Source organism: Gouania willdenowi, chromosome 5, assembly GCF_900634775.1.
Source record: "Gouania willdenowi chromosome 5, fGouWil2.1, whole genome shotgun sequence".
NCBI lineage: Eukaryota > Metazoa > Chordata > Actinopteri > Blenniiformes > Gobiesocidae > Gouania > Gouania willdenowi.
In genome coordinates, this window is record NC_041048.1 from 26,423,154 (window position 1) to 26,449,279 (window position 26,126).

A 26,126-nucleotide genomic window follows, 5' to 3' on the forward strand; every position below is an offset into this window, starting at 1 on the left:
TATAATTAATTAGCAGCCTCTGTGATGTTGGGACTATAGATCAGGGAGGAGAAAAAAATAACACACTAAATAATGAAGTAAAGCGATACGAGGAGCCCGGGGGAGAGATGAGATGGCATGGATGGCCACAAAGGAGCCAAGGGGGGCACACTGGTACGTACAAGAAAGAGACGGTGTGCATGTCAGGGAGTCACTGGGGGGCTGACAAAGAGCCATACCCTCCTGCCCGCTGACGGGGCCCCAGGCTCTGGCAGTTAAAACCAAAGGGCCGGCTGCAGCCTTGAACTTCAGTCTTATCCATGCCTTAGGAATTGTTCATATACATTTTTTAAAAAAAAACTTCAATCGGAGATGTTTTTATCCAAAGACCCACATGGCAATTCATGAAGCTCAGACCAAACTGACAGTTAGATCTAAATCATTAGTAACGAGTGTCATCCTCTTCCTGTGAACTAATGAATAATGCTGAGTGATAAAACCAAGACTATCACATAGTTGGAACGTTCATGCAGCTCTTTCTGGAGCATTAGCTTCTAAAGAGGAATAAAGGGCTCCAGCAGCGATAAACACTAAAACAAAGAAATTCAATTACTTTTCTCCACCAAGCTTGTGGGTTAGGAGGGAAAAATGCAAACTGAACAAATTAGGAGGAGGGGGTGACTGCCATGGGAATGAGATGGTAACACATCTCATGTGTCAAACGCAAGGACAAGTTTGGCAACAAATATAATCCAAATGAATTAAAAAAACCAAAAAACAACACAGAAAGACCGGAAAAAGGTTCTTTCTTCTGTGAAGCATGTGTTGACTTTACACTGTCTTTACTACCAATCCATTTGTATGAAGGGATGCTTTCTCTATAGAAAGTAACGTTTCTATAATGCTAAAACAAAATGATAGTAACAACTTATGTTTGAAAGGTTTTTCATTTACAATATTCATAAAGAAATGTTGATGTATATTATTGTCTACAAACACATGGTCCATTGTGACAAATATCATATGTTGTTATACATTATCATCAGAGGGTGTTAAAAGTATATAAATCATATTAATTCATACAGTTGCACAATTTAAGATCACTATGACAGCTGTGTAATTGAAGGTAGTGATTTTAAGTTCACTTGCTGCCATAAAAAATTTATAATTAATTATTTCTTTTGTCTGCAGTTCATTTCAGTCAAATAAGTGGAATATGTGTTTTGTATTTTAGTTTAGCTTGTTGGCAATAGATACTTATGGTGCGTTCTCACCGAATGCGTGTTCTGACGCACCGGACGCATCTGCCGCACAAAACGTTTTGCATGTGTCGCAGGATCAAAAATTGTCCCCATTCGCTTCATACGCACATCTGAAGCAAAACACCGCCGGCCAGCGACACATCCAACTCCGTGAGTTTCACTGCCTGCTAAAGCTCTAGCTCAGTGCTGACTTTCAAAGATGAAAACTACAGAGAGAACTTACCTGCTACTACCACCTCCTCGCTGATTCTCCTCTACGCCAAATCCTTTCTAGTCCGGTCCTGGTTGTAAAGGCTGTGTCATACAGCTTCAGGTGGTCACACACAGCTTCTACTCTGATTGGCTTTTGTCATGCGAAACAGTCGCAGAAGTTCAATATTTTCAACTCTCGCGAATGTGCGAGACAAAAAATCGGGAGCGCGCTCGCACGGCCAACGCTCTTGACGTGCGGATCAGACCGCACCGCTACACAGGAAATATTTCGCACCTGGGACTCATCTATCCATTGATTGTATGTAATCTGGACATACAGACATTTCGTGAAGCATCCAGTGCGAACGCTGCATTAATCTAATTTTTAGAACACATAGTTGAACTGTGCTATTTCTAATCGTTTTTTTCATAAATATGAAAACTCTGACTTTCACAATATACGTAATTGCCACACTCCATCCTTTCATCCTAAAACCTCTATCGTTCATGGTAAATGTTGCCATATGTCTCACTGTGTTTTGTGGTAAAACAGAAATGTCTTTACATACATTTACATGATCTGTCAGGCAGCAGAAACCAATGGCTGTACACAAGTATGTGTGTCAATGTGAAATCATGGCCACCCTTCAACTTCTTCACTGTGCCAAACTCTACACAAGAGAATCAACTATTTTTAATGCTGAATGCTAACTTTTGCTGCAGAGTGTGGGTTAGATATAGAAGTGTTGATGCATGCTCATTAGCAGCAGAAAACAGAACCATGCTCTGTAGCCGACCAATATGGAACGACTTAATAAGGCAGCACCATGTAGAGCAGAGCAGGAGCGGAGCGAAACGAGAGAATGAAAGGGACTTTGAACCTTGAAAGGGACTGGGAGATCGTCTGCCCACGCCCTCCTTCCTCTGCAGGATGGTGATGAGGAGGAAGAAGGCAGAGAGGGAGAGGAGGAAGTGCAAAGGAATGGAAGAAATAAAATTAAAGAGAGATTCAAGGGAACGAGTGACATAGATGTTATTCAGAGAGGATTATCAAAGTCTCATGGAGCAGCAGCTTGACTGGATCTACCTTCATATATGTTTCATATATATAGTATACAAACACCCATTTCGTCTCACACTCCTTTGATGTGCCACCCAGGCTCACATACATGTTGATTTCATCTTTTAATCCCTTTTTCCTTGACTTGCAAGCAAGCTGCCAAACCTACAGTTTATCCCCTCAACACACGTTTGGGTAAAACAATGAAAAAGAAAAAAAAAAGCTGAAATGTATGAATAATTTTAAGGATGCTTTTTTTTTAAATCTCCATATAGACTTTCATAAAGCAAAAGGGGGGAAGGGAGCATTGCTTGGTGCCCCTGTTATCATTCTAACCCAGATATGTCAGTGGTAATCAAACCCTGTGCCTTTCAGCTTTCCAAAGACAAGCATTGATTCTGGAGGTAGATATGCTCCTCTCGATGCCGCCATCTTTCAGCAAAAGGAATGATTAAAAACATGCTCCTTTCCTGAGAACCGACAAACAGGCTCAAATCATCTGTTCTCATGAAAAACACTGAAAAGCAAAAATCTAAAGTGCAAAGGTTGACTTTATTATTTCCACATGGACAAAAACAAAAGAAAGAAATGATACAGTTGATCATTGTCTGCGGGCTTGGACGTGTGACATTTCGCATGATGACACCATTTCCCTTTATTGTGGGTTAGTCCTTTCTTTGATTTTGGAACAAGCACTGTACATTATTTATCTTTACACAAACAACAAACAAGCCGTAGATTATTTTATGTGAGGGTTTTGCACAATCCAAATCAAATTGTGCGGCACGTGGCACTCAGCATTCAGACCAGCCCTATTTAGTCCGCTTAAGTGAATTAGAGTTTGTTTACTCTGCTCTCTAATTTGCTTACTTTAGTTAGATCTCAACGCACCACCGCAAACACAGAAATTGGGAGAATTGAGTAAGCAAAAATGGGCTGGCAGATAGGGAGGATTTTTTTCCTTTTTTTTTTTTGGTCCAACCAGTCAATGATGATGGATTATTGCTTTCTGCAAAGTCCTCATTTTTAGCAACACAAGCAGCAATTGCAAACCAACTGTAAGAGTAAAAGTTTTCTGCTTTCCTGCTAAATCGAATTGAGTCCAGAGGATACCCAGAACTTAAAGCACAGTGAGACTCAACAATGCAGCCAACTTTTTCCACCCTTAAGCCTGTATCTCTATGCCTCTTTATCAGGGTTGCTGTCCTTCTTTTTTTACCTCCCTGCACTGTAGTTTCTTTTTCATTCACTCACTTGGCTGCATTATTCCTCTACCTCTACCAGCCAATATTTTTCTCTAAATGAGTATAATCTCAGCTCTATTGGATGTGCACAATATTTGAACGTAGGAATGCAGTATTTATTTGCGTATGGCATTATGGAAAGTGTGCAGTGCCGGCTGCAGAAATGAAAATTCAAAACAGGCTGTGTAATTAAGCCATTGGGACCTGTGACAGACACAGGTCTATCAGAGCAACTATCAGAGCATTGTTCTCTTGTGGGTGTCCATTTGTGAAAATCTTTGGCTCTTTATTAGGCCTTCACTGATCAGTGAAGGTAGACCTAATCTATCTGACAATCCAATATATTGCAAGTGCAACACTCAGACTGCAGTCACTCACTTATACCGGCTTTCAAAGAACAAGTTTCAATCAGTATTTGTGCTTTTAATGGACGAGGAGTCGCAAAAAATAAAATAAAATAAAATAAATAAAAATGGGCAGCGTATTCTTTTGCCTTGCTCTGTTGTAATAATGAAACAGTATGTTTGTTTCCCACGTCAGAATCTGAATAGTTTTACTGCCAAGTGGAGTTTAAAATAATACAAGGAAAGTGACTTGGTCTAATCTTAAATGTGTTCATGATTAACAATCCATATCACAGACATGTACTGTACATATAAACTAGCCATTATATGACACCAGGGATGTGGATCAGGCAGGTATTACAGTATGAGTTCTCACTTTGAAAAAGTACATTTATGAGGTACACCATTCATTAACCAGGTCCATATAATTATTTTTTATTAAGCTATTATATTATTTAAATTTAGAAATTTGAAGGAAGTGCACAAGATGGAGAAGTCATTTCATTTGCACATCTTCTTTGTGTAGTCTTGCTACTTTTTTCTGCGTGTGTATATTTATCATTAGTTTTTTTTTTTTTTTAATACACCGTTCTTTGCCGTTTACACTATACTTATATTATACTTTATTAAACCCCTCGGGTTATTTTCTGATTCTGATTAAGTGAAACAGCACTGATCAGCCGATTCACGTTTACAAAATGTGACTATAACCTGAGTCACTGTTGTAGCAGCTAACTTAGTCTTTCTGCCTTGTAAACTGATGCCACGTTTGCGTAAAAAAATCTTTTAAGGAATCAACGCTCCAACGACAAAAATAATCAAATTCTCTGTCAGACTCGCTTCCTGCACCGTCAGCCATGGAGAGTTTATCCCTCTTGACCTTTGACCTAATGTGGAAGAACTGAACCAGAGCGAGAGTGTGAAAAGGCTTATTGCCATAAACTTGGATGGTTCTTGCTGCAGCCATGAATGGATGGCTAAAACATTCACAAGATAAACCCCACACATGCATAAACACCATTGACTCATTCACATTTCCCCAATGTCAAATAGGGATTAACACTTTTCAGCTAATTAAGCCATGAAAACATTCTTCATATCTGCATAAATATGACTTAATATAAGCTGCATTGCCCTCCTCCATAAACACACTGTCCTTAGACTCCTCAGACAGACTGCTCTCACCACAGTGCTTCCAAACCCGGGCTGTCCCGCCTCTTTGCCTTCTGTTGTTAAAAAACACAATGACTACTTTATGGACAATGAAGAAAAGCTGGACCCAAATAAAAAAAATGTTTCTCAAGCAGTACTGGTTAGTAGAACTATAAAAACCTCCATGGCTGGACTGAAAAATCTACATACACATGACAGACTGCAGTGTCCAACACATTTAAAGGGCCCATGTTAAGCTAAATCGACTTTTCTGTGCTTTAAGTTAGAGGGTGATTTGCTCCTTTCTTACTGCAGGGCGAGTCCAAACACCTCGCTCCAACATGATGACGTGTTTCCACTTTGATGATGAATTTGACACGGCACCGAGCTGGAGAAACCACACCTCCAGGAAGCCTGGACACGCCCACGAAGGTGAGCATTTCAGCGTCCTTCGCGCAGTGCTATGTATGTTTTTCTACAGTCTATGTATGTACTGGCAAACGCCCCGCCCCCACACTTTGTCTCATGTTTATAAAGCAGCATGAGCTCGGCTACGGAGTGGGCGGAAGGAGGGCGGGCCGTCCTCTGGCCCTACGTCACCGTGCGGGGAGGAGGAAGTCAGTGTCCTGTCTATATGCATGAGTAGGCCGCAAATCAGCCTGTTTGTGTAGAGTTGCACAGAAAGTGACTTTTCAGAGGCTAAAACTCTGGAAAACAGGCGAGTTTGGGAAAATAAACCTCAAATACTAGGTTTTTGGGGTTCTTAGAACAAAGAGAGATGGGTGACAAATAGCATGACATGGGACCTTTAAGGATACATCGACATCAAGACTAGTAATGACAGCACCATATGTACAACACATACTCTGTAATTTATCACCCCGTTTGCTCTCCAAAAACTAAGTACAGTAATGATCAAGTGGCCTTCCCAAAAACCGTAAATCATTTCGCGCCCCTTCCAATTTCCAAAGTAGCAACAAAAAATGGCAGAATTTGGCAAAGTATTCTTGTGAAGGTTAAGACATATAATGGAGAAGAATAAAGATGTATTAAGAGCTTAAAAAAGGTGTAACATCTTTTAATCACAGGCTAAGCCCCGGCTGGTCACGGTTTAATTGAGATCCATCTGGCAAAGAATGCATGTGGTTGTACTTCACCCTGTTGTCTCCACTTCCATTCCATGTTCCCTCTCGCTTTCTCACTCTGCCTCCGTTTCCTTCCAACTAACAAGAGCGTTTGGAAAATAAATTGCGTCACCTGCACAGTCATCTGCCACTCGTTATTGCCAGACTTTCTCTACTTGCATTCTTGCCTTTGTCCTTGTTTCTTTCCCTTCTTTGAAATGTGAATTGTGGTAAATTCTGTGTACACTGCTGAAAAGGCAGCAGTGACTTTGCACGAGTTAAATGTGTACTGAAAAAAGAGAAAGAAAAGCAAATAACAGCAAACAACAAAAAGTGAAAATCTTTGAGAGGAGGGTGATTTTAATATCGTGTAGCAAAAAAATGGAGATTTGAGTGAAGATGAGGACTTCACAGGGTTGAGGTCAATTCCATTTTTTAGTTACAATGAAATTTTCAATTACCCAGGTTCAATTACAATTGCATTATGATTACAGTGGCCAGCATTTTATCAAATAATATTCAATTACAATTGTTTTTTTTTTTTTTTTTATCCTCAGAAAGTCAATTACAATTACATTTTCATTTTCTAAAGTTCAATCACAATTAATCACAATTACTGATCCTGAAATAAATAACCTAATAAAAGTTAACCTTCGCTGTTAGCTTTCTGTTAGCATCTCTTATGATAACGGGGCCTAAATCAGCTGTAAATTACACTAAATCTATTGGTTACCTTATTAGGCTTCCTAATCAATAAAAGTATAGCTTTTAATATTTTTGATATGTGCCTTTTTTGTGTCAGTACACTTCTTCAACTCAATTCTTTTAAATGGTAAAATGTGGGAAAGATTGATATGAAACATATTTTAATTATTGCTAATATGTGTAGAACTGTACAAAGAACTGTAAAATGGTTCCCCAGTTTTGCGTTAAATCATAATTTGAATGACAATTACAAAGTCAATTTTTCAAAGTCAATTACAATTTCATTACGATTATGACAGCAACAGATTTTTTAAAATTATAATTACAATTACAATTATGCCATAATTGTAATTCAAGGTCAATTGTGCAATGACAATCATAATTAACCCCAACCCTGCTCTACAGACACGCACACTAAAATGCACAAAACACAGCCTGTATAGCAGCCACTGCATTCAGTCTGTGGTGTGTGTGTGTGTGTGTGTGTGTGTGTGTGTGTGTGTGTGTGTGTGTGTGTGTGTGTGTGTGTGTGTGTGTGTGTGTGTAAATTCACTGCCAGAATGTCACGGACCAGGGCACTCACACCTCCGTCACAAATTTCCCCGTCCATCATTTAAACATTAAAAGGAAGATGGAAGAATGAGCATGTGTTTCTGCTACTCCATGAATCTGTAGCTTGGGTGGATCTTAAGACTCTACTCTCACTATCAGGAGTGTGTAAACAGAAAAGTCTGCTTGAGAAATGCATCAGGGTGGCTTTGTTTGAACTGCAGTCTGCATCAAGCATCTTGCATGCTTTTACATTCAAGTAGCTGCTGAGCTTTCTGTTGATACAAGGGTGTAATACATAGATATAAATACTAGAAAATATGCAATTGGACCCCATCAGGTCCAAATATACAGACAATATTCTTGGTTTAATCATTCTTAATGGGTGTGAAAGGATTTTCCTCAAACTCTGTGATTTCCTCCCACCTTCATTAGATATGTGATAAAATAATGAATCTAAATTTGTGTCTCACACGTAGTAAATGTGTCTAATTCTCTATCCCCAAGTGTTACCATGTGATGGATCCGTTTAGGACCTGCTATTATTATGTTTTACCACCTTAGTTTAGAAACGATTAGTCATAGATTATAATAAATGAGTGGGCTGAGGGATTTTTGAATATCATCAGTATGGTTAGGAAAAAACTACAAGCAATCCCAGCAGCCTTTGCTTTTCCGTAAAACTAGGTTATTTTTCACACAGCACAGTTTAAAGTACGGTACCCAACATCCTTTCTGAAATCTGAAAAAACTGAAAACAGTTTTGATAAAGTATAAAATGTCCCCTTTAAATGCTTGTAACCAAGTTGGTTGTTTTTGTTTTGTATCCACAACAGTCTTTTTTTTTTTTTTTAATGCCAGAAGGTGTTCTTGAAACCTATAAATGATTCATTTTGTAGTCTAAAAACATTTGTCATGTGATTCATACTGATCAAAGACCAGCTGTTATTTATTACATCTTTATTACATCACTGGCAGTTAAATAACTAGGAAATAAAAAGGGGGATTTTTCGACTGTGACATTACAAATGGGTGGAAAATGTGAAAATAATTGATCAAACTGTTCTGATGTCCACAAATCTGCAAATTCTTTAAGTCATTTTCAATGAGGTATACATAAACTGGTCATTTCAGCAATATAATCATGTAATGCAGTGGGTATCAACTACTTCACTTTGGTGCCCTACCCACATGTGTCAAATACAGGGCCGGCTTTAGGTCATTCGGTGCCCTGGGCAAGAGAGGACTTTGACCCCCCTGTTAATAAATAAAAATAAATAAAGCTTTTTTTTTTTTTCTTTTCAAATCTATACACAGTGTACACATTATTATTTATTTTAAATATCAAGACAAAACAATGCAATTTTGCAACACAACAAAACATTGAAAAAAACATCCTATTTTAAAATTTAGATGAATGCCCTATAATACAATATAACACCTACAGGTAAAGTACAAATGTCTCGAGGCAACAATAACAACAATGGTGGAAAATCCAAAAACAATGCAAAACAGTGCAATCAAAAGGTAAAATAAAATATAAAGGTTTCAGTACAAAAACATTTCTACTTTCCTGTTTGGTTTTACTAGTCAGTAACACAAATCTTAAAACCCAAAAACACAATGTGTAAACAACACAATAGAATTAGAACAAGATTTAAAATAAAATAATATAAATATAAATATGGGCAGAAGATTAGCAGGTATAGTTACAATTTTTTTATATTAATATTAAATTAAGATAAAACATGTACAGTGATTGTAAAGGGTGTGTTTCATATTTATTACACCTTTTTAAATTATTATTTAAAAATATAGCCTGTGTTGCCTGTCGGGAAGGCCGGCCCTGGTCAAATATGACATCCTCCTCCATCTCAAAGACAAGTATCTCCTGAGTATCTGCAGCTGGGTCCAACTCGGTCTATTTTAGTGAGTCATGACATAATAAACATTGATAAGTTTTAGTTGCTAACTAAAGAGCCTCATTGCTTTGAATGTGGACAAAAAAATACAATGTGGATTCATATATATCTCTAAATACCCCCTCATGTTCTGATTTTTTTTCCCATATATGTATATTTATTTAGGATGCACAAATTGTCAACTTCAGATCAGACTCACGCCCCCCCCCCCCCCCCCCCCTCTGATATACAGTACAATAAAGTTAAAACAAGATTAGCCAAAAATACATTTTTACTCATCCCTAAAATATTTACTAACGCAGATGAGAGCAACACACTTAGACCCGTCACACAGCCGTGCAGAGATGGTAAAGTAGACAGATGGATTGAAGGTGTTGAATTTATCAAAAAGTGAAGAATTCATCACTGAAGTCACAGATTCCACGTTGAATGAGAAAGCATATGAAAATGAGCTTGGTACATGCAGGACTACTGAGCAGTGTGACTCATTATGACAACTTCAAAATATCTACATGTGGCCAGAATAATGTCAAAGTTATATATACAGTATATTACAATAAGTAAAGAATAAGGGTGTGAGGAGAGGCACATACAGGCAGCCACACTTTACAGCATGGTAACAACTACATGACTGAAAAGGTAAAAGTGAGCCTTCCAGAGAACAACAACAACAACACACAACCACGTCTTAATGTAGATAAGCTGAGCCTGACCATCCTAAACCTCACCTGGAACTCATCAAGGCTTTGGTTCAGCTTCACCGCGGGAGTGAAGGGAGAGAGGGTGGAAAAGGGAATATTAGATATATGAGGAAAGTTTAGTAAGAAATCTAAATTAGTGTCCACATTTTAAACAAGTAAAAAAAGAGAGCGCAGACCTCCGCCAAGCGCTGGATATCTTCTTTTCCAGATATCTGGCAGTTATCTGGATCACTGATCCTGATCATAGTACCATGATCATTCACACTTTAAAGCCTTGGAATACATTTATTAATAATGATATAGTAGTTTAAACATGAGCATCTGATTATGAGCTGAAATGTGAATTTTTGAAATTTCACCAATGATGAGAGATCAGGATTTTTCAATATTTGAAACCAATAAGGAATCATTATATTGATCCGATCCCCTCCAAAATCTAATGGAATCCTCCATGGAGTATGGTGTATCTTTGTTTGAAACAAACTAATAAATAAAATTTAAAAAAAAACACTGGTGAAAACATTACCACTGTTGCAGAGGTAGTTAGTGGTCTCAACTCTATGCCACTTATTGCCAGAGGTTACCAAAATAAAGCCCCTTCTTCTACTCTGCAGTTATGCTGCATTGCTCCCTAATTTAAGAATTATCTTCTTGTTTTCTGGAGGCTTTGTTGATTCATTCATGTTCGATTTGGAAATGCCCCTGTTTATATGTATTTCCTGTCAGCGTACTTTGTCTGTTCCCTCGTATACTTTCCTTTGACAAAGCCTGGTTAGAAAAACATTCACACAGTTTGCATGGCTTTTTAAATACAATATTTAGTAGGATTTGTTTGGCTGCTTTTTCCAAACGTTTCACCTTTTTAGTCTTACACTCGCAAAATGGTATTCCATGCTGTGTAATGTGGTGGAACAAATTTTAGATAGAATAAGCAAAAAATTAAAAGGGGAATAAAAAAAAAAAATGCCATTACAATACATGGATACCCAGGTTGCCGTGGTAACAAAAGACACTTCAGAAAGAGAGGAATAAATAGAATAACAGGACATTTAATAAAGTTTGAAAGGAATTCATGTTTGATGTTTATACATTATTTATATTTATTTGTGCAACAATGACACCAATGAAACAAGAAAAAATAAAGAACAAAAAAACTGAAGCAGACATTAAAGACCAATATGATCACAGATTAAGCTTTTTTATCTTTTTTCAACCAGCCGTTTTAAAGAAAAACTCGTCCCCTTTTACCAACAATATACACAATTATTTTTTGATTTTTAAAGGCTGTTGGAATTTACAGTTAATAAATGTATTGTCTGGTGACAAAGACGTAGATTTTACTAAACATTAAGACAGTGAATGCAAAAGTAAAGTTGAACCCTTTTATTTGAAAGGCAATTTCTAACAAAAACTGATAAAAACAGCTATTTTCAGCCATTATTACCTTGCATTTGAACCATTTATGCAAGATAGGGTGTTTTTCAGTTTACTTATAATTGGTAAAGGTAACCCCGGGTGGAATAGGAATGGTTGGAATGAGCATCAAAGTAGTGACAGGCCTCGGAGAGGATGAACCTGGCCTACAGGAAGAGCTGTACTTATTGAGGCTCTGAGAGCGTAACTAATGGAAATGGCAGGATGATAAATGAAGGCACAAATATGAATGTGTGTGCATGGCTGCATGACAATGTAAGAATGTTTACATGTGTGCATGGAAAAAATAATTGAAGAGGGGTGTGTGTGTGTGTGTGTCTGTGTGTGTTTGTGTGTGTGTACTTGTGGGTTATTCGGTTTGTTCATTTGTTCTTCAGCTATAAATATATTTCTCCAATATCTGCATTACATCACTATATAGACTGGTTACTAATACAAAGCTAAACTTTATTACTTGATGGTGGGTTACCAAAGCCAGACCAATTAGGAGCCACTGCTGACAGAGTTTTTTTGGGGGGTCTGCTTACAAACTAATACTAATTTTGTGTTTATGTTAATAATAATGTTCTTTGCTCCCCTATTTTTGTTATTATTATTATTATTATTATGGATTACATGGATGCTTTAAACCCCTAAGGCTAGGGTCTGTGTCCTGTTTGGGATGCTCAGTAGCAAGTATCGGTTTATCATACCAGACCTAAATATTTAGTATTGCACTTGTTGAGTGTAAGATAAAAAGGAGAACTACAGTATAAAGGTTGGCCAATTAATAATATGAATAAGGTGAATAGGGCTGGCAAACATGGGGTCAGTGAAGGGGGTTGGGGCTTTTATCTGCATGGAGATAACAATGGGAGTCAGGCCACAAGCAGGAGATAGGGGTTCATTCTGCTGTGTATAATTGAAACGTCAGTCAGATAAAGCTTGGCCCAAGAACTTTATTGGATTTAAGCTCACAAAGATGTGCGTTTCACTGTATTTTACTGCTTACTAATATATGCAGAGCCATTTCTTTTTCTGGACAAGAAGGAAAGTGGAAGCAGAAAAAAAAAACCTGATGAAATCTAACACAGCAGATATATACCACAAACACTTGTTATGCCTCAAGTGAAGCCTGCTGTGGTTGCCACTCAATGCGATATTAGCTTTTATGCTAATGCAGCATTTGGGTATGTAGGAACATGGCAGTATTTCCATTGACAGCTATTCATCTTAGTCTGTTTATGGCCGTATGGTTGGGATTGTCACTGTGCCAGGAGCAGCTAATACACACACACACACACACACACACACGCACACGCACACGCACACGCACACGCACAGAATGATGAGTAACCCCTGAGGTAAAAGAACATATACAAGGTGTGAGAATAAAAATCTGCGTGTGTATATGTGTGTGTAACTGAATGCTGTGCGAGTCAGTGTTGCCATCATTTGTAATAGTAGAGAAGGTATATCTATAATCCTCCCGTAGCTTTTGAACACTTACATGTCAAGGGAAACGCAGTATAAACCTATTTAAATAACTGCTGCCAAAGTGGCAAGGATATCCGTAACGTGAATCTTACCTCCGAGATATTGACACGTCCCTCCTGGAAGGAGCAGTCGTTAGCGTTTTGGGTGCACATGTGGCGGTACTTGCACCAGTGGCAAGGAAATGATCCATTCACACAAGAAAGGCATCTGAAAGAGAAATAAATAAAAGGAGACAGGAGGTTAGCTAAGCCACCTGCTATCACACATTAGTCTTAGTTACTCACCTGCCTGCAATCTCAGAATACAGCTGTGATTTGCTTCTTTCTGGGTTTTTGGCCACACTGTTAGATAATATGTGTGGGTTATGTCTATTCTGGGGTTCCATCATTCAAAATGTACAACACTACATATGTCAAGGTTTTGTTTAAGGTTAGGTTTTTTTTCAGGAAATTTTATCTCCTGACATGTATTGACTGTCAACTGCCAGTCTTCCTCAGCGGTGATTGCTTTGATGAATCCCAAGATAAAAATTTCCTGAAAAAAACTGGTCTGTATTAATGTGTTTAATGTATTTAAAAAAGAAGACAAAATGAACTTGCTGGAATTGCAAAACTATATAGATTCAGAGATTGGACTCATTCTGCCTGTCTAAAAGTGTTTGGTTTAATACAGTGAAGTATAATTCTGAATGTAACCAAAGTTAACCTTTGCAAATGCAGTACCAATTCATTTATCAAAAACAGAAAGACATTGTGTAATCTCTGATGTTAGATGTTTTCTGAGGCCTCCCATGTGTTGTATTGTAAAAAATGAAACTCGTAGACCTTGATCTCTTTCTCCCATAAAACACTATCAATTATCACTTACAGCCTGGGTGTATCTGTGAATTGCTCATCACTTCTGTGTGCTCAGTGACCCTATCACGACCTGTGTATATATATATTTCCCTTATTTCTATAGCCCTGTTGTTTCCTTCTCTATCCATTTTGTGTTAAGATTTTCTTTCAGTTCCTCATCTCCCGTTCTCACCCCATTCCTTTCATTTGCGCTCACTGTGCTCTTTGTCTAAAGCTCTCTTTCATCCGCAGGGCTAAGAATGATCTACCATTTTAAATTCACCTGCTTCAGCCGGTGCGAGGTGTGGACAGACAGGCTAAGAGAGAGAAAGCGAGAGTGGAGAAAGAAGGGAGGAAATGAAAGAGGTGGGCAGATCAAAAGCAGGTGGATTTCTCTGACAGGGGTGAGGACGTCTGGTATCATGGGAGAAAGAGGCGAAGAAAGCAAGGGTGGGAGGGGGTCTCACAAGAGAGGAAGGAAATGTTAGACTATGAGTGTATATGTATTCACAGCTAAAGCACCACTTGTTTAAACAGCTTCATGTTATTGGCTCTATTCTAGTCCATAAGAGATGTAAATGTATCTGGTGTCTTATGTGTAGCATTATCTAATTATAAGGCAATCATTATAGGGCAACTTCATTTAATTACAATTGCAGGAATGTCTTTTGCTTCTTATCTTCACTTCAGAATTTTCTCTCTGTGACTTTGTTACAATGATATACTGCATTTAATAAACTAAGGTAAGGAAATCAGCAGAACAAGTTTTATGCCATACACAGTGCAAATGTGTGTATTTTGTCTGAATTACAACAAGTGCACTTTTGTTCCAAAGCTCTATATAGTTTTAGAACTCCGTGTATGATGCTAGCTGTCCTGGTTTTCATAGGCATGGGAATGAGGGTCTTAACTCGTTGAGCTCTCACATGGAACCCGCATATGAATCCATCAAACTTAGACATGGATTTATTTGGTTCAATTAGTCCTGCCCGTTTTGTTAGCTGAACACTTTGAGCGGCCGTTTCCAGCCCAGAACCCTCCCTTAGAGCGAGATCAGAGACTGGAGCTTAATTCAATCCCACTGTCGCTTTAATTGACCAATTTAGCATCGTGCTGACAGAAGCTGCCTATTTAGAATGAACGCTAAGGGAAGAATAGGCCTTTTTCTACCACACTAGAGAAAATAGTAGATTTGTCATAAATGAACTAAAGTGATTAGGTCACGCTATGCTACTACATAGCATATAGAACCAAAGTAGTACTCTGACTGCAGTAGTACCCTGACAGTTAAATATTAAACATACAGCCAGAAAGAATAAAGAAAGATAAATATCAGCCATAGAAGCACAATATACATTTTTTTCGTTGCTTTTTTCAATATTGCTTTGTTACCATTTCTTTTTCAGAATCAAACAAGTTCTTTATGATGTTGAGGCTGTGCAGTAAAACGCCATTCATCAAAGAGCAGCACAAGAACCACCCACCCAGCAGGCGCCCAGAACAATGCACAGCCACTACTTCACACACGTCATTAGTTCTGTCATTAAGGCTCACTAAAAACTATTTTTTAATCTGATCCCATCTTTTATTCATGTCAAATCAATGTTGCTAGGGAACCAGTGACTTTAAATTAGCAGAAGTAATATCAGCAGGTATTCACTGCAAACATGGAAGGAGTTCAATTATCATGCCCTTTGAAAATCCATTGAAATAATTTCTTAAGGAAGCCCATGGGCAGCAGGCTGCGTTGGACAACCCCCTACTGCTGCTATGGTTAGTCAAAGCGATCATAGCCCCATGTCTTTGGTAACCACTGGATCTCAGAAACTTTTCAAGGTGGATTTTTTCTAAACAGATGCCCACCTAAATCCATTGGTGAACCTTTGGTTGAAGTATCAGGTTCTTGAGACCCCCAAGTGTCTCCTTAATGCTCCTTTCTGTCACTTTCCATCACCTTTTGCCACTCAGTGGCTGGAGGCACGCTCTCCGTATGGCTAAGCTCACAATGCTAATTCAATCTATTCATATTCAAATGTTGAAAGAAATGTACTAGCTTTGATGCAGCAGAATTTTTTTTTTCCAAAGACCAAACAATAGGTTGTGATTTCTCCCTCTTCCCCCACTTGGCCAGTTTGGAGTGTTTAATTTGATCGGCTCTTCTGGTTAGGGACATTTATTATATCTGCTCTTGGCAAAACATATTTATTTATGATCTACTATTCATTTCAAACAATTTTGCATGAATAAATTACTGCTTTTCAAGTACAATCTCTCCAATCATTGCTGTCTAACGACATGAGGTTGGTAAAAAACATACCCTACACCGTATCCTACACCCGAAAAGATTTACGCATACCAATTCAGCTTAGGTCATTTTTAAATATAATTTATAAAACACTTGTTCTAAATGTAGCCTTCTAATTTACATTACTTAATTGGAAACTAAGATCTGTGTTTTCAACAATTTTCCATTTCTATAAATTGAATTTAATGTATGCACACTTGTTATTGTGAGAGCACACTCAATCACACAACAAATGACCCAGTTATTGCCGAAGCCAAATCAACCATGGCAAGAAAAGGTGCCACATTTTCCCTTTGCATATGTTCATACCCAATTTATTTCAGGAACAAAAAGCACTATATAGAATATCTTTATTAAACAGAGGGTTGCAAATAAAAAAAATTCTAACATGGAAATATTTAATTAAGAAGCAATCATGGCCCAAGGTGATTAGCTATTTCAATCCAAGCAACCCTCAAACAGAAACAGTGGGTATTCTAATTAGATTAATACTAATATGCAAATTCATGGCATTTTTGAAAAGGCAAAGGCCACAATGTAATCAGGTGAGTAAATAATCAGAGAGGGCTTGTGGGTAAGTTATGGGTATGAATTGTGGGGAGAACTGCAACAAAATAGTATTGCAAAAATTCAAACAAGTTCCTTGGCATTCAAACAATCATATTTAAAATATCAATATGAACATGCAGGCACTTGGAAGCAATGCATACCCTAATCCTAACTGTATTAGGGATTTAGAGACATTAAACACATCTTGATTTGTCAAGATTCTTGGCTTCCTTCAAAATGTAAGAACCTGAGATTCTTGAAGACTGGCCCATGATGATACAATTTACGATTTATGAGGCATTCAGATTGCGTTAAAGATGGCAGTGTGGGGCCAACGTCATCATGTCAATGACATAATGGGTGTGATATCATCAGATGATGCACACTGAGAAGGAGTGCCGGGCAGGCATAGCATCTATGCAAGACATTTGGCTTTGAGGTCAAACAATGATTTCTATCTCAGCATGTACTATGTATTACCAGCAGGACGGGTTAAGGTTTCACACATAGCAAAAGCACCTAATCCACTGGGAAGTGATTTAATCATATTGGCAACTCTACAATCAGTACATTTGAGTTAGTGTATGTTGCGAAAAGTTCAAATTCCTATTATTTTATGATGTAACAACTTTATACCAAATGTTTTGACTGTTCTAGGATATTGGTATATGATGTACTTCATAATTACACATGACACAGGATTTTCTACTTTAACTTTCTACGTAGAACTCGAGAGCATTTAGTGGTAAAGCAAACAATACCAGATGAACTAACTGCAACTTGACATTGTAAACCAGCACACCCTTAACCAGCTGAGCTAATTATCATTGTTGTGGCAGGGGATTTGTGTGCAAGGGTGAGGAAATGGGGGAGAGGTGGGTTAAAGGTCACAATAACGGATTAGCTTTCCAGGGTGGCGGTGATCTGTAAGTGGAGGTGTGGCTGTGTATGTCGTTGTGTGTTTGAGGACAATCCCCAAAGATGTTCATCCAACCTCAGGGAAGCCAGGATGGAGCCCTGCAGTACCCCAGGGGCCTCCCAGCCATCTGCTGCCCAGAGGCTAATACCCCAGCAGACGTTTTAGCCTCCCCTGGTTCAACTGAGGATGGGCCGAGTGAAGGGTATCATATGGGGGTGGGGTGAGGAAGTCATAGGATTCATCAATCTTTACAGGGGGCACTGGGTTCGTGGTGAGGCTGACCTAGGTGTGTGGCTCTATGGGGGGGGCACGTTTTCAGCAGAAGGTGAATTAGGTGGGGAAGTGAACTGCTACTGAACTGAGGTAATCTGACCTGTGAAGAGGATAAATTGATTCTAATGAGGTAACGATTAAATTAACAGTTTTACAGTATTCGTCGTTCATTGACTCTTGAGTGTTAGACTGATAATCTTAGAGCTCGAGTAACTAAAAGTTTAGTCATTTCAATTGGTAAAAATACTTACATTTGGTTATAGTTTGTAATTGGAGGGCATTATTACAAGCCACTGAGTAATTAACTAATCACTAAACCATTAGTATTGGAGTCTGAATCATGATTTTAAAACATGAGATAGCATTACCATCTCAGATCTCAATCGTTTGTACTGATTTACATCGCATTCAATTTTTCAAGCCTAGTGGAGGTCAGTAAGGAGTGGGGTGGACATGTGAGTAGTTCTAGCTATATCTCATATATGGTAACATGAGAAAGCCCATGGGGAAACAGACAAAGAAAGCGATTCAACGAAAATCAAAGTGGTTGAAATGCATTTAGCTAAGACTTACGATTGGTGGACGCTGCAGTTGTAAAAAACAAAGTCGACACTGGCAAACTTCTTTCCTGTCTCTTTGGACTTGAGGTAGAGCTTCACTACCCGCTTGTCACCTGCAGAATGAACAAAAAATAAAAGTTTTTTTTTTTTCTTTTTTGGGAAAATAATGAAAATGAAATAAATTACACAATGTTAAAAAAAGAGATGTCTTCTAGTTTGATACTAGCATATGAATGAGAACAAGTCTTGCTCTTGTGACACAAACAGTGACGAGAAAATAAAGTGTGCTGCATCAGAGGTTGGAAGCCGGAACTGTTAAGAATTACAACACACTGCGGATGAATGGCTTTGAGGAATACTTTGCTCTATCTGACAACTTATCAGTGCTATAAAAAGAAAAAAAGCCGAACAGTTTTATCAAACACAGAAAAGGTGAATTGCCTCAACAAAGAGAAAAGGTCCAGATATTTTTAAATATTAACTGTGCAGAAGTTAAGGCTTTGTTTTCTGCATGAAACTTGTTTTCAGTCATTTAGGTGGAAAAAAAATACAGAAATTGTAGCTGACAACAAAGCATAATGCATGATTATGAGGACTCAAAAACAGCTCTATTTTCAGCAGGCAAAGATGAACAAGCATCAAGGCCTTTGTTATGAATGCATGGCCTTTATCGATTGTGACAAGTAATTCTGAAAGTGGAGACACAGAGCAAATGGAGTGGGAACATTAAAATGCTGTCTGTTTTCCAACTAGTTTCAACATACAATAAACCCCTTTTAGCAGAGATATTACAGCATATGCATTAAAAACATAAAGCATAAAGTGCTGAGATACGCCATTGAGAGAAAAACCGCCAAGAGGAAAAGGACATAGAAAAGTGACATATAATGAGAAAGTGAAGAGAACAAAAAGAACATTAAAGTGTTTAATTGTAGAAGATGTATTAAAAAAGATTTACACTGATTCATACTACACTCATCCACCACATCGTGCACATTGATATCATACAATGATCTCACTTCCCCATGACTTCATTGCAGCCCTGCCCTTCATAACCTGACCTTTGTTCCTTGTGATCGGAGCAATGTCTCGGACAGAGGGAGAAAAGCAAAAGATGTGTCCACCCTGGATCCGTCCTTCTGTCTCCACATAGTCCTCAAAGGAGCAGTTGACCCCCGCTGACAGATCGGGCACATTACGAGCCTGGAGGACCAGCTACGAAGGAGGAGAGGGGGAGTCAATCAGTGCAAGATCAATGGAAGGACATGGTGTACATGGATTGGTATAAGATATGACACGCGGGTTAATGGGTATTGGGAGAGAGGGGAACCTGAGCACGGGTATGCGGGTGTGTAACATTAGCACGGATCAAAGAGTGAGCCGTTGTGTTTGTGTGCATGAGTCAGTGCAGTAAGGTTAATGTGTTTGTGTTAATGTGCAAAGAGGAAGCGGGACACAGTGGTTACACAGAGGCGTCGTTGACAGAATGAGAGCTTTTTGAGCACATGCTGACAAATTCTTTTCATACAGATGGTGCAAACACTGGGGGCAAATTCCCAATTAAACCTATACAAGTGTAGTCAAAAATAAATAAGCCTTATTTGAGTACTATTGTTGTTGTGTCACTCAACAAAATTATGTTGTTTTTTTTTGTTTTTTTAACAAATGTTCAACAATAGAAGTGACAGGAACACACTATAACTACAGTATGGATTCTCACTTATGCACACTAATTCAAGGGACAACCGCACAGATGTGAAATAACAAGGAGTTCTAGAGGGTTGGGGCAGCGATGTTGAACGTTCTGTCCTCGAGGGTGCTGTACTTGGTCTTGATGACAGGAGTGAAAAAGTTAGCATCAGCAGAGCAGTGGTTATGGGTGGGAGAGATCAGTCAGGTATAGGGGGCAAGGTTGTGATAGGAATGATAGGAAGTCAATGCATTTGTCCAGGTAAAATAAGGATGAGATTTTATAATTTGGTTTGGGGAGTTTATTTATTATATAAAATAAATTGCTGTGGTTGAAGGGCCCAGAATAAATGATAAAGTAAAAGGTGGAACAGGCATTGTTGATTGTGGATTGGTACAGATGTACAGCGAGTTTATAAAGTTCACCAGAACAGCTTTACTTGGTTGAAACAAGGATCTCATATTATGCAGCAATGAACAAAGCGTGTCCATTCAATCAGCATTAGCATCATTGAGGAGAATGTTGTCTATAGGCACAGTTGAATTTGACAGTAAACAGAAACTCAAGCTTGTAATGTGATATCAACCACAACAGTTCTATTAAACATTTCAATTTGGAATTCATCCAGAAATGAAGCTCTATTTAAAACCCCATGTTAAGGAAATAAAAGATGCATTACTTTTTTGTCTTATCTTTTTACTGGCAAATAAAGTTGCTGCTTGATAGTGGGCTTCCACATTTCCTTTCCCTACTATTCACTCTCATTATAGATTATCTCCCATGTGTTCAGTCAGCAACATTCCTGCAAGCAGCATTCCCAGTAGGACAAACTACACGCAACTTGCAAGACTCCTAAAGGCTATTGGACATACAGTACACAGACCTCTACATATTGATCATTGTGTTTTATTACGATTTTACAGTGTAGATTTTCAAATATAAACAGATTTTAGTAACACTTTACTTAGAGTTTTATACAAAAGGCTGACATTATGCTGTCATTAGCATGACTAATGTGTCATGAAGGCTGTCATTACGTTTTGTTCTAGGGCTGGGATAAACAAATATTTTTTAAACGAATAATCTAGCGATTATTTTTTCGATGCATCGATTGATCTAACAATTCATTTTTCCAGTTCGATTCAGATTATTTACCCATTAATTGATTAAAGTGATTTACATACCTAAAATGAAATATAAATAAATGCATTCCTTAACATTGCAATATATGTTTATTGCTATTCAACGCAAAATTCCAAAATAAAGTTCAAGTAAGAATATATCGACAACACATAGGCCTAGCTTACTGAAAAAATCTTTTAATTCTTATAAAATAACAACAACTTAATGTAATACGCTCTGCCACTCACATTTTTCTTAAACTTAGAATTCTAAATGCTAATACAGAAAGTGCTTTTCCAACAAAAAGTAAATTTTCCTTTTACCTGAAGAATTGTGTGTGCGTGTGTGTGTGTGTGTGTGAATGAGAAAGAGAGAGAGAGAGAGAGAGAGAGACAGAGAGAGAGAGAGAGAGAGAGAGAGAGAGAGAGAGAGAGAGAGAGAGAGAGTGCGTGCCTTCACTGCCTTGCACTTTTGAAACTTGGAGAAGCCACTCGCGTTAGTTATTCTCCGGCACCGGCATCATTTTTTGAGTCAACGTCATCAATGACGTTGACGCGTCATCCCGGCCCTATTTCGATCACTAAATTGTAATACCTTTTGCTAAATCTGACATGTTTGGAGCAATGTTGGTATTTTTTGGGTTAGGTGGAGGGATCTCATGGAGTTAGGGTAATGAAGGGTAACCTCCAATTTCCACTGGATGCAGGTCCGCTGTATTACGTCTCGCCACGCCACCGGAGCACACTTTAGTCTATGTGTTAATTTCTACTGGGTCCGGTGCGCCGCGTATCTGCTCCGTCCCAGCTGCGACAGTCGAGAGCCCTCCGGCAGAGATACGCAGGACTTCTAATTCTAGCAGATGCCGGAGCACAACGCAACAACTCAGCACAGAGCAAATATAGTTAAACAGGAAGTTAAGCACATACTAAGCATTAAATCATCCGGTCAGTTTTCAATTTCATCATATTATCTATTCTCTGTTGGCTCAGCTGTAGCTAAAAAATGTGGCGAGGACAACAACAACAAAAGGTAAACTTTACTGTATATTTTAATACCTTAAAACATGTAACAAATGAAAAAGCTGTGAAACTAAATAATGCTATTCATACATGTATGTCTGAAAAGTGTTAATGTGTTTCTCTGTTGCCCCTTTATCGTTATTTATTTATCTTTATTATTTTTATTTATGTTTCCTCTCCTTTCTCTCTCTCTCTCTTTTCAATTTTTTTTAATTTATATATGTCATTCAATTGATTTCCCTGGCTCTATTAACCACATAAATGCCCGTCTGTATCTGTACTTGTTTGTGAATATTGCTGCATTTTAGTATTGTATATGTCATTGTAATTCAATATTTAAAAAAACAAAGAAAGAAAGTTTATAACCCTTCCTTTAACTGCGTTAACGGAAGGTTAAAGGAACTCCTCTATCCTGTGACATCAACCTAACTATACCATGGCACACACAAAACGCAACCGGTGAGGATTGCCGGAGAGGCAGAGCTAAACCAGATTGGAGCCGTGGCGCAGCAGAGACGTATCCAGTAGAAACCCCGGGTTAGGGTAAAGAACAGCACTTAAATGACAGCCTTCATGACGCCTTATCCATGCTAATGACAAGTGTCATGTCATTATAATGACAGCGTAATGTCAGCCTTATGTATAAAACTTAAAGTAAAGTGTTACCCAGACTTTTTGTGCTAACTGATGCAGACATCTTATAGTATTTAGGAAAGAAAGGGAAATATTGAACACGTCATCCTTGTTGCTACCAAAAACTGGAGTAGATGCAATTGAAGTCGTCCTCTGCTGATGATATCAGTGCAGATTCAATCAACAGCTGCTCCTGGCTACATGTGTGTGCACCGGCTATCTGCATGACAGCATGTTAGCATTGGTGTGTGAAAGTGTGGGTCGATAGGTGAATGAGAGGAAACATGTCAGACACCTTGGTATAAAGAACAAACATACCTGGACCTCAGACATGGTAACGGAGATGTTTTTTGGCTGAACAGTCAACTCCACACATTGCCTCTGGTCAGATGCAAACCTCTGCGGCTCTCCAGCGCGTTCACAACTGTCTTTACGGGAGCATCTAATAAGCAAAATAAAAAAAGTCACAAAAGGAAATAAAGAAAATTAGGTTATTATAAGGAACAAGGGGAAGGAGAATGAGATAACAGCAGGTGCATGATAAGAGAGAAGAGAGGCAGAGAAATGAAAGGATATTAGCACTCCAACCTATTTAATAGTATGAACACGCACACCACTGCTAATGCAATAATAAAGAAAAAATGGGCTAATAGCTTGTGTCAACCAACACTTTTACCTGATTAACTTGTTGGTCTTGACATTTTGTAGAGAAGCTGCTAACCTATACAAAAGTCCACCCATTTCAAAAGCTATTGTGAGGCACTGAGACATTTATTAAAGTTTCCCAGAACCATAAAAATGTTGCAATTCCCCTCCAAAGGTATCAGATCAGCAGCCCCACACTGTTTATTGCAGTCAGCCAAATGATCATGGTAAATGTAAGCACATGCAACCCTGTATAGTGGTTATTTTAATGTTAGCTATTCATAATGCATTAGCGATCATTTCACTTCAGTGCTAACAACAATTGGTCCCTGTGGTATGAGCAAAATGCTGATGTGGCGCTCTACAAGGCCCTGACAGTGAGAGAAATGCAGGCAAAAAATGCTAACTGCCTCTTTTGTTGAGCAGTTCCCACATTACCTCATTTAGTTAGCCCTCACTCATGCTTGAGAGGGGAAAATAGTCACAAAACACTCCCCAGAGACTCCTCACTGACACACACGTTCACACACACACATATATACACGTCAAAGGTATGTACATGTTTTCTCATTATAAACCTCTGCCCGACTTCTCTGTGGTGTGACTGTGGACTCGTGTGAATAATGCGTGTTCGCTTGTCTGTGCGTATCTCTCATTCAACTCGGCAGCTGATTGGTACTATTGAGGCTCTTAACAGACTGCAGGTAAAGTGGTTGGAAGACAGAAACTCATAAATAATTTCACTACTAACACCAGATTTGTCATCTGCAAGTAGAAAATATGCAAGGTACTTTAAAGTCAATTTATGCCCAAACGAAAGATTAGAAGATGTCATGATAGTGAATGTGTTAGACTTCTGAGTAATTGAAGAAACATGAGCGAGATCCACATTATGAGATTATACTTGTCTGTGATTCAATTGAAAAAACCTAAAGATGGAATAGTTCCCAAGCCATCGCTTTGGGAATCCTATAGGTTTAACAAAGAGACTATTTATTTTCATACGTGACCATTTCTCAGTCTATCCGTTTGAATACAAGTCTTTAAGTCAGATGATCAAATAATGAAAGATTACAGACTGCCAGTTAAATTTAAGTGAGATAAGCTTTATTTTCTACACATCATGTAAACATCTTTAGTATCTGATATCAATCTTGAATGATAATCTGAGGACAAATTCACTTTACCCTTAAACCAAACACAAACATTAGGAGTACGCTTTGCAATAATCTGCCACCAAAGCAATGGTGTCACTAAGGTAAAAAAAAAAAGCGTGATGACAAACACACCAGTGAGCTACAGTATGTGCTGTGGAGATAACTGGGAGTGTCAGTGATAAAGGCTGCCAAAGCAGAAGCAGTCACACAACATGAGTTGTATTAAAATAAACGATAGGCTCCATTGCATTGCTTCTTTTTGACTAGTGTGACTGCTGCACGGTAGCTACAAATGTTCAAAGAGAGAAAAAGAACATGTTTCAAAAGTTATTCAACCTTCCTAACAGCATCCTTTGTAATTACTGAAGATGAGAACTATTTGTCTTATCTCCAAACTAAAGGAGATACATCAGAACAGCACTCAAAGGAATTTCAGCAATCTGTCTTTGCTTTTCATATTCTGTTCAACTACATTTCTAACTGCGGTTATACTTATATAACAAAAAAATGTGTTTAATGTATTACTAATAAACAAAATATGTGCACCTTTTTATAATGTCCAAAATGGCCTCTCTCCATAATTTATACCAGAAGGTATAAAATCTTTCTAAAAAAATTTTTTTTTTGTTTTAATAAATAGCTGCTACTACTTAACTAACATGTACCAATCTTAAATACCTCAATATCTTTTTTACATGTCTGCTATTTTCACAGTGAATAGTGGCATCTATTAATATCACAACTCAGTGAGTATGTGTGTGTGCAGCACTTACATATTGTGGAGAACACACCATCCACAGTGAGGGTCTCTGGAGCCTAAGCACTCAGTGCAGGTGGTGTACTGCTCACAGCTCTCCACAGGAACTCTCACCACCTAAAGAGATAGAGAGACAGACTGTGAGGAGAAGAGGAAGTCATCATTCCCTTCGTTATCAAACTCTCAGACTAATGCGACGCACAGAGTTGGATAAACGTGAACACTGAGCTTAAAAAAAGGGAGTTCAGCAAACCGTCAATATGTATGTTTGTGTCTTGTGTTCCTGAAAAGCAAGGCATGCAAGAGAAATGTTTGTGGCTGTCTGTGTGTGTTCTGGTTTGGCGATTTTGATCCAGCAGCTTGTGACAGCCTCCAGTCAAGCATTTACAGAGCAGGTCGCGCATTGCATGCTGGGACACCTGACAGGTGGATGTGACAACTGGATTGCGATTGACAGCTGACCTGAAAAAGTCAACAGGAGGCAGAGAAGCAGGGCATGTTCTCTCTCTCAGTGTGT

General features: G+C 38.4%; 1 protein-coding gene across 7 annotated transcripts in view; it reads right to left on the bottom strand.

Annotated features, from left to right (window-relative positions):
* Positions 1-26,126, bottom strand: part of plxna1b (plexin A1b) — a 223,494-nt gene that overhangs the window by 75,912 nt on the left and 121,456 nt on the right. For 4 of the 7 annotated variants that reach the window (XM_028445788.1, XM_028445786.1, XM_028445787.1 and 1 more), the window contains exons 5-10: positions 25,626-25,726; positions 23,369-23,492; positions 19,648-19,801; positions 18,600-18,699; positions 13,237-13,351; positions 10,262-10,288 (exon numbers count right to left, since the gene is read on the bottom strand). In XM_028445788.1, coding sequence (XP_028301589.1) covers positions 10,262-10,288; positions 13,237-13,351; positions 18,600-18,699; positions 19,648-19,801; positions 23,369-23,492; positions 25,626-25,726 — 621 coding nt within the window. The remainder of the gene's footprint in view (positions 1-10,261; positions 10,289-13,236; positions 13,352-18,599; positions 18,700-19,647; positions 19,802-23,368; positions 23,493-25,625; positions 25,727-26,126) is intronic. The other 3 variants (XM_028445792.1, XM_028445791.1, XM_028445789.1) reach the window with 1 other exon arrangement.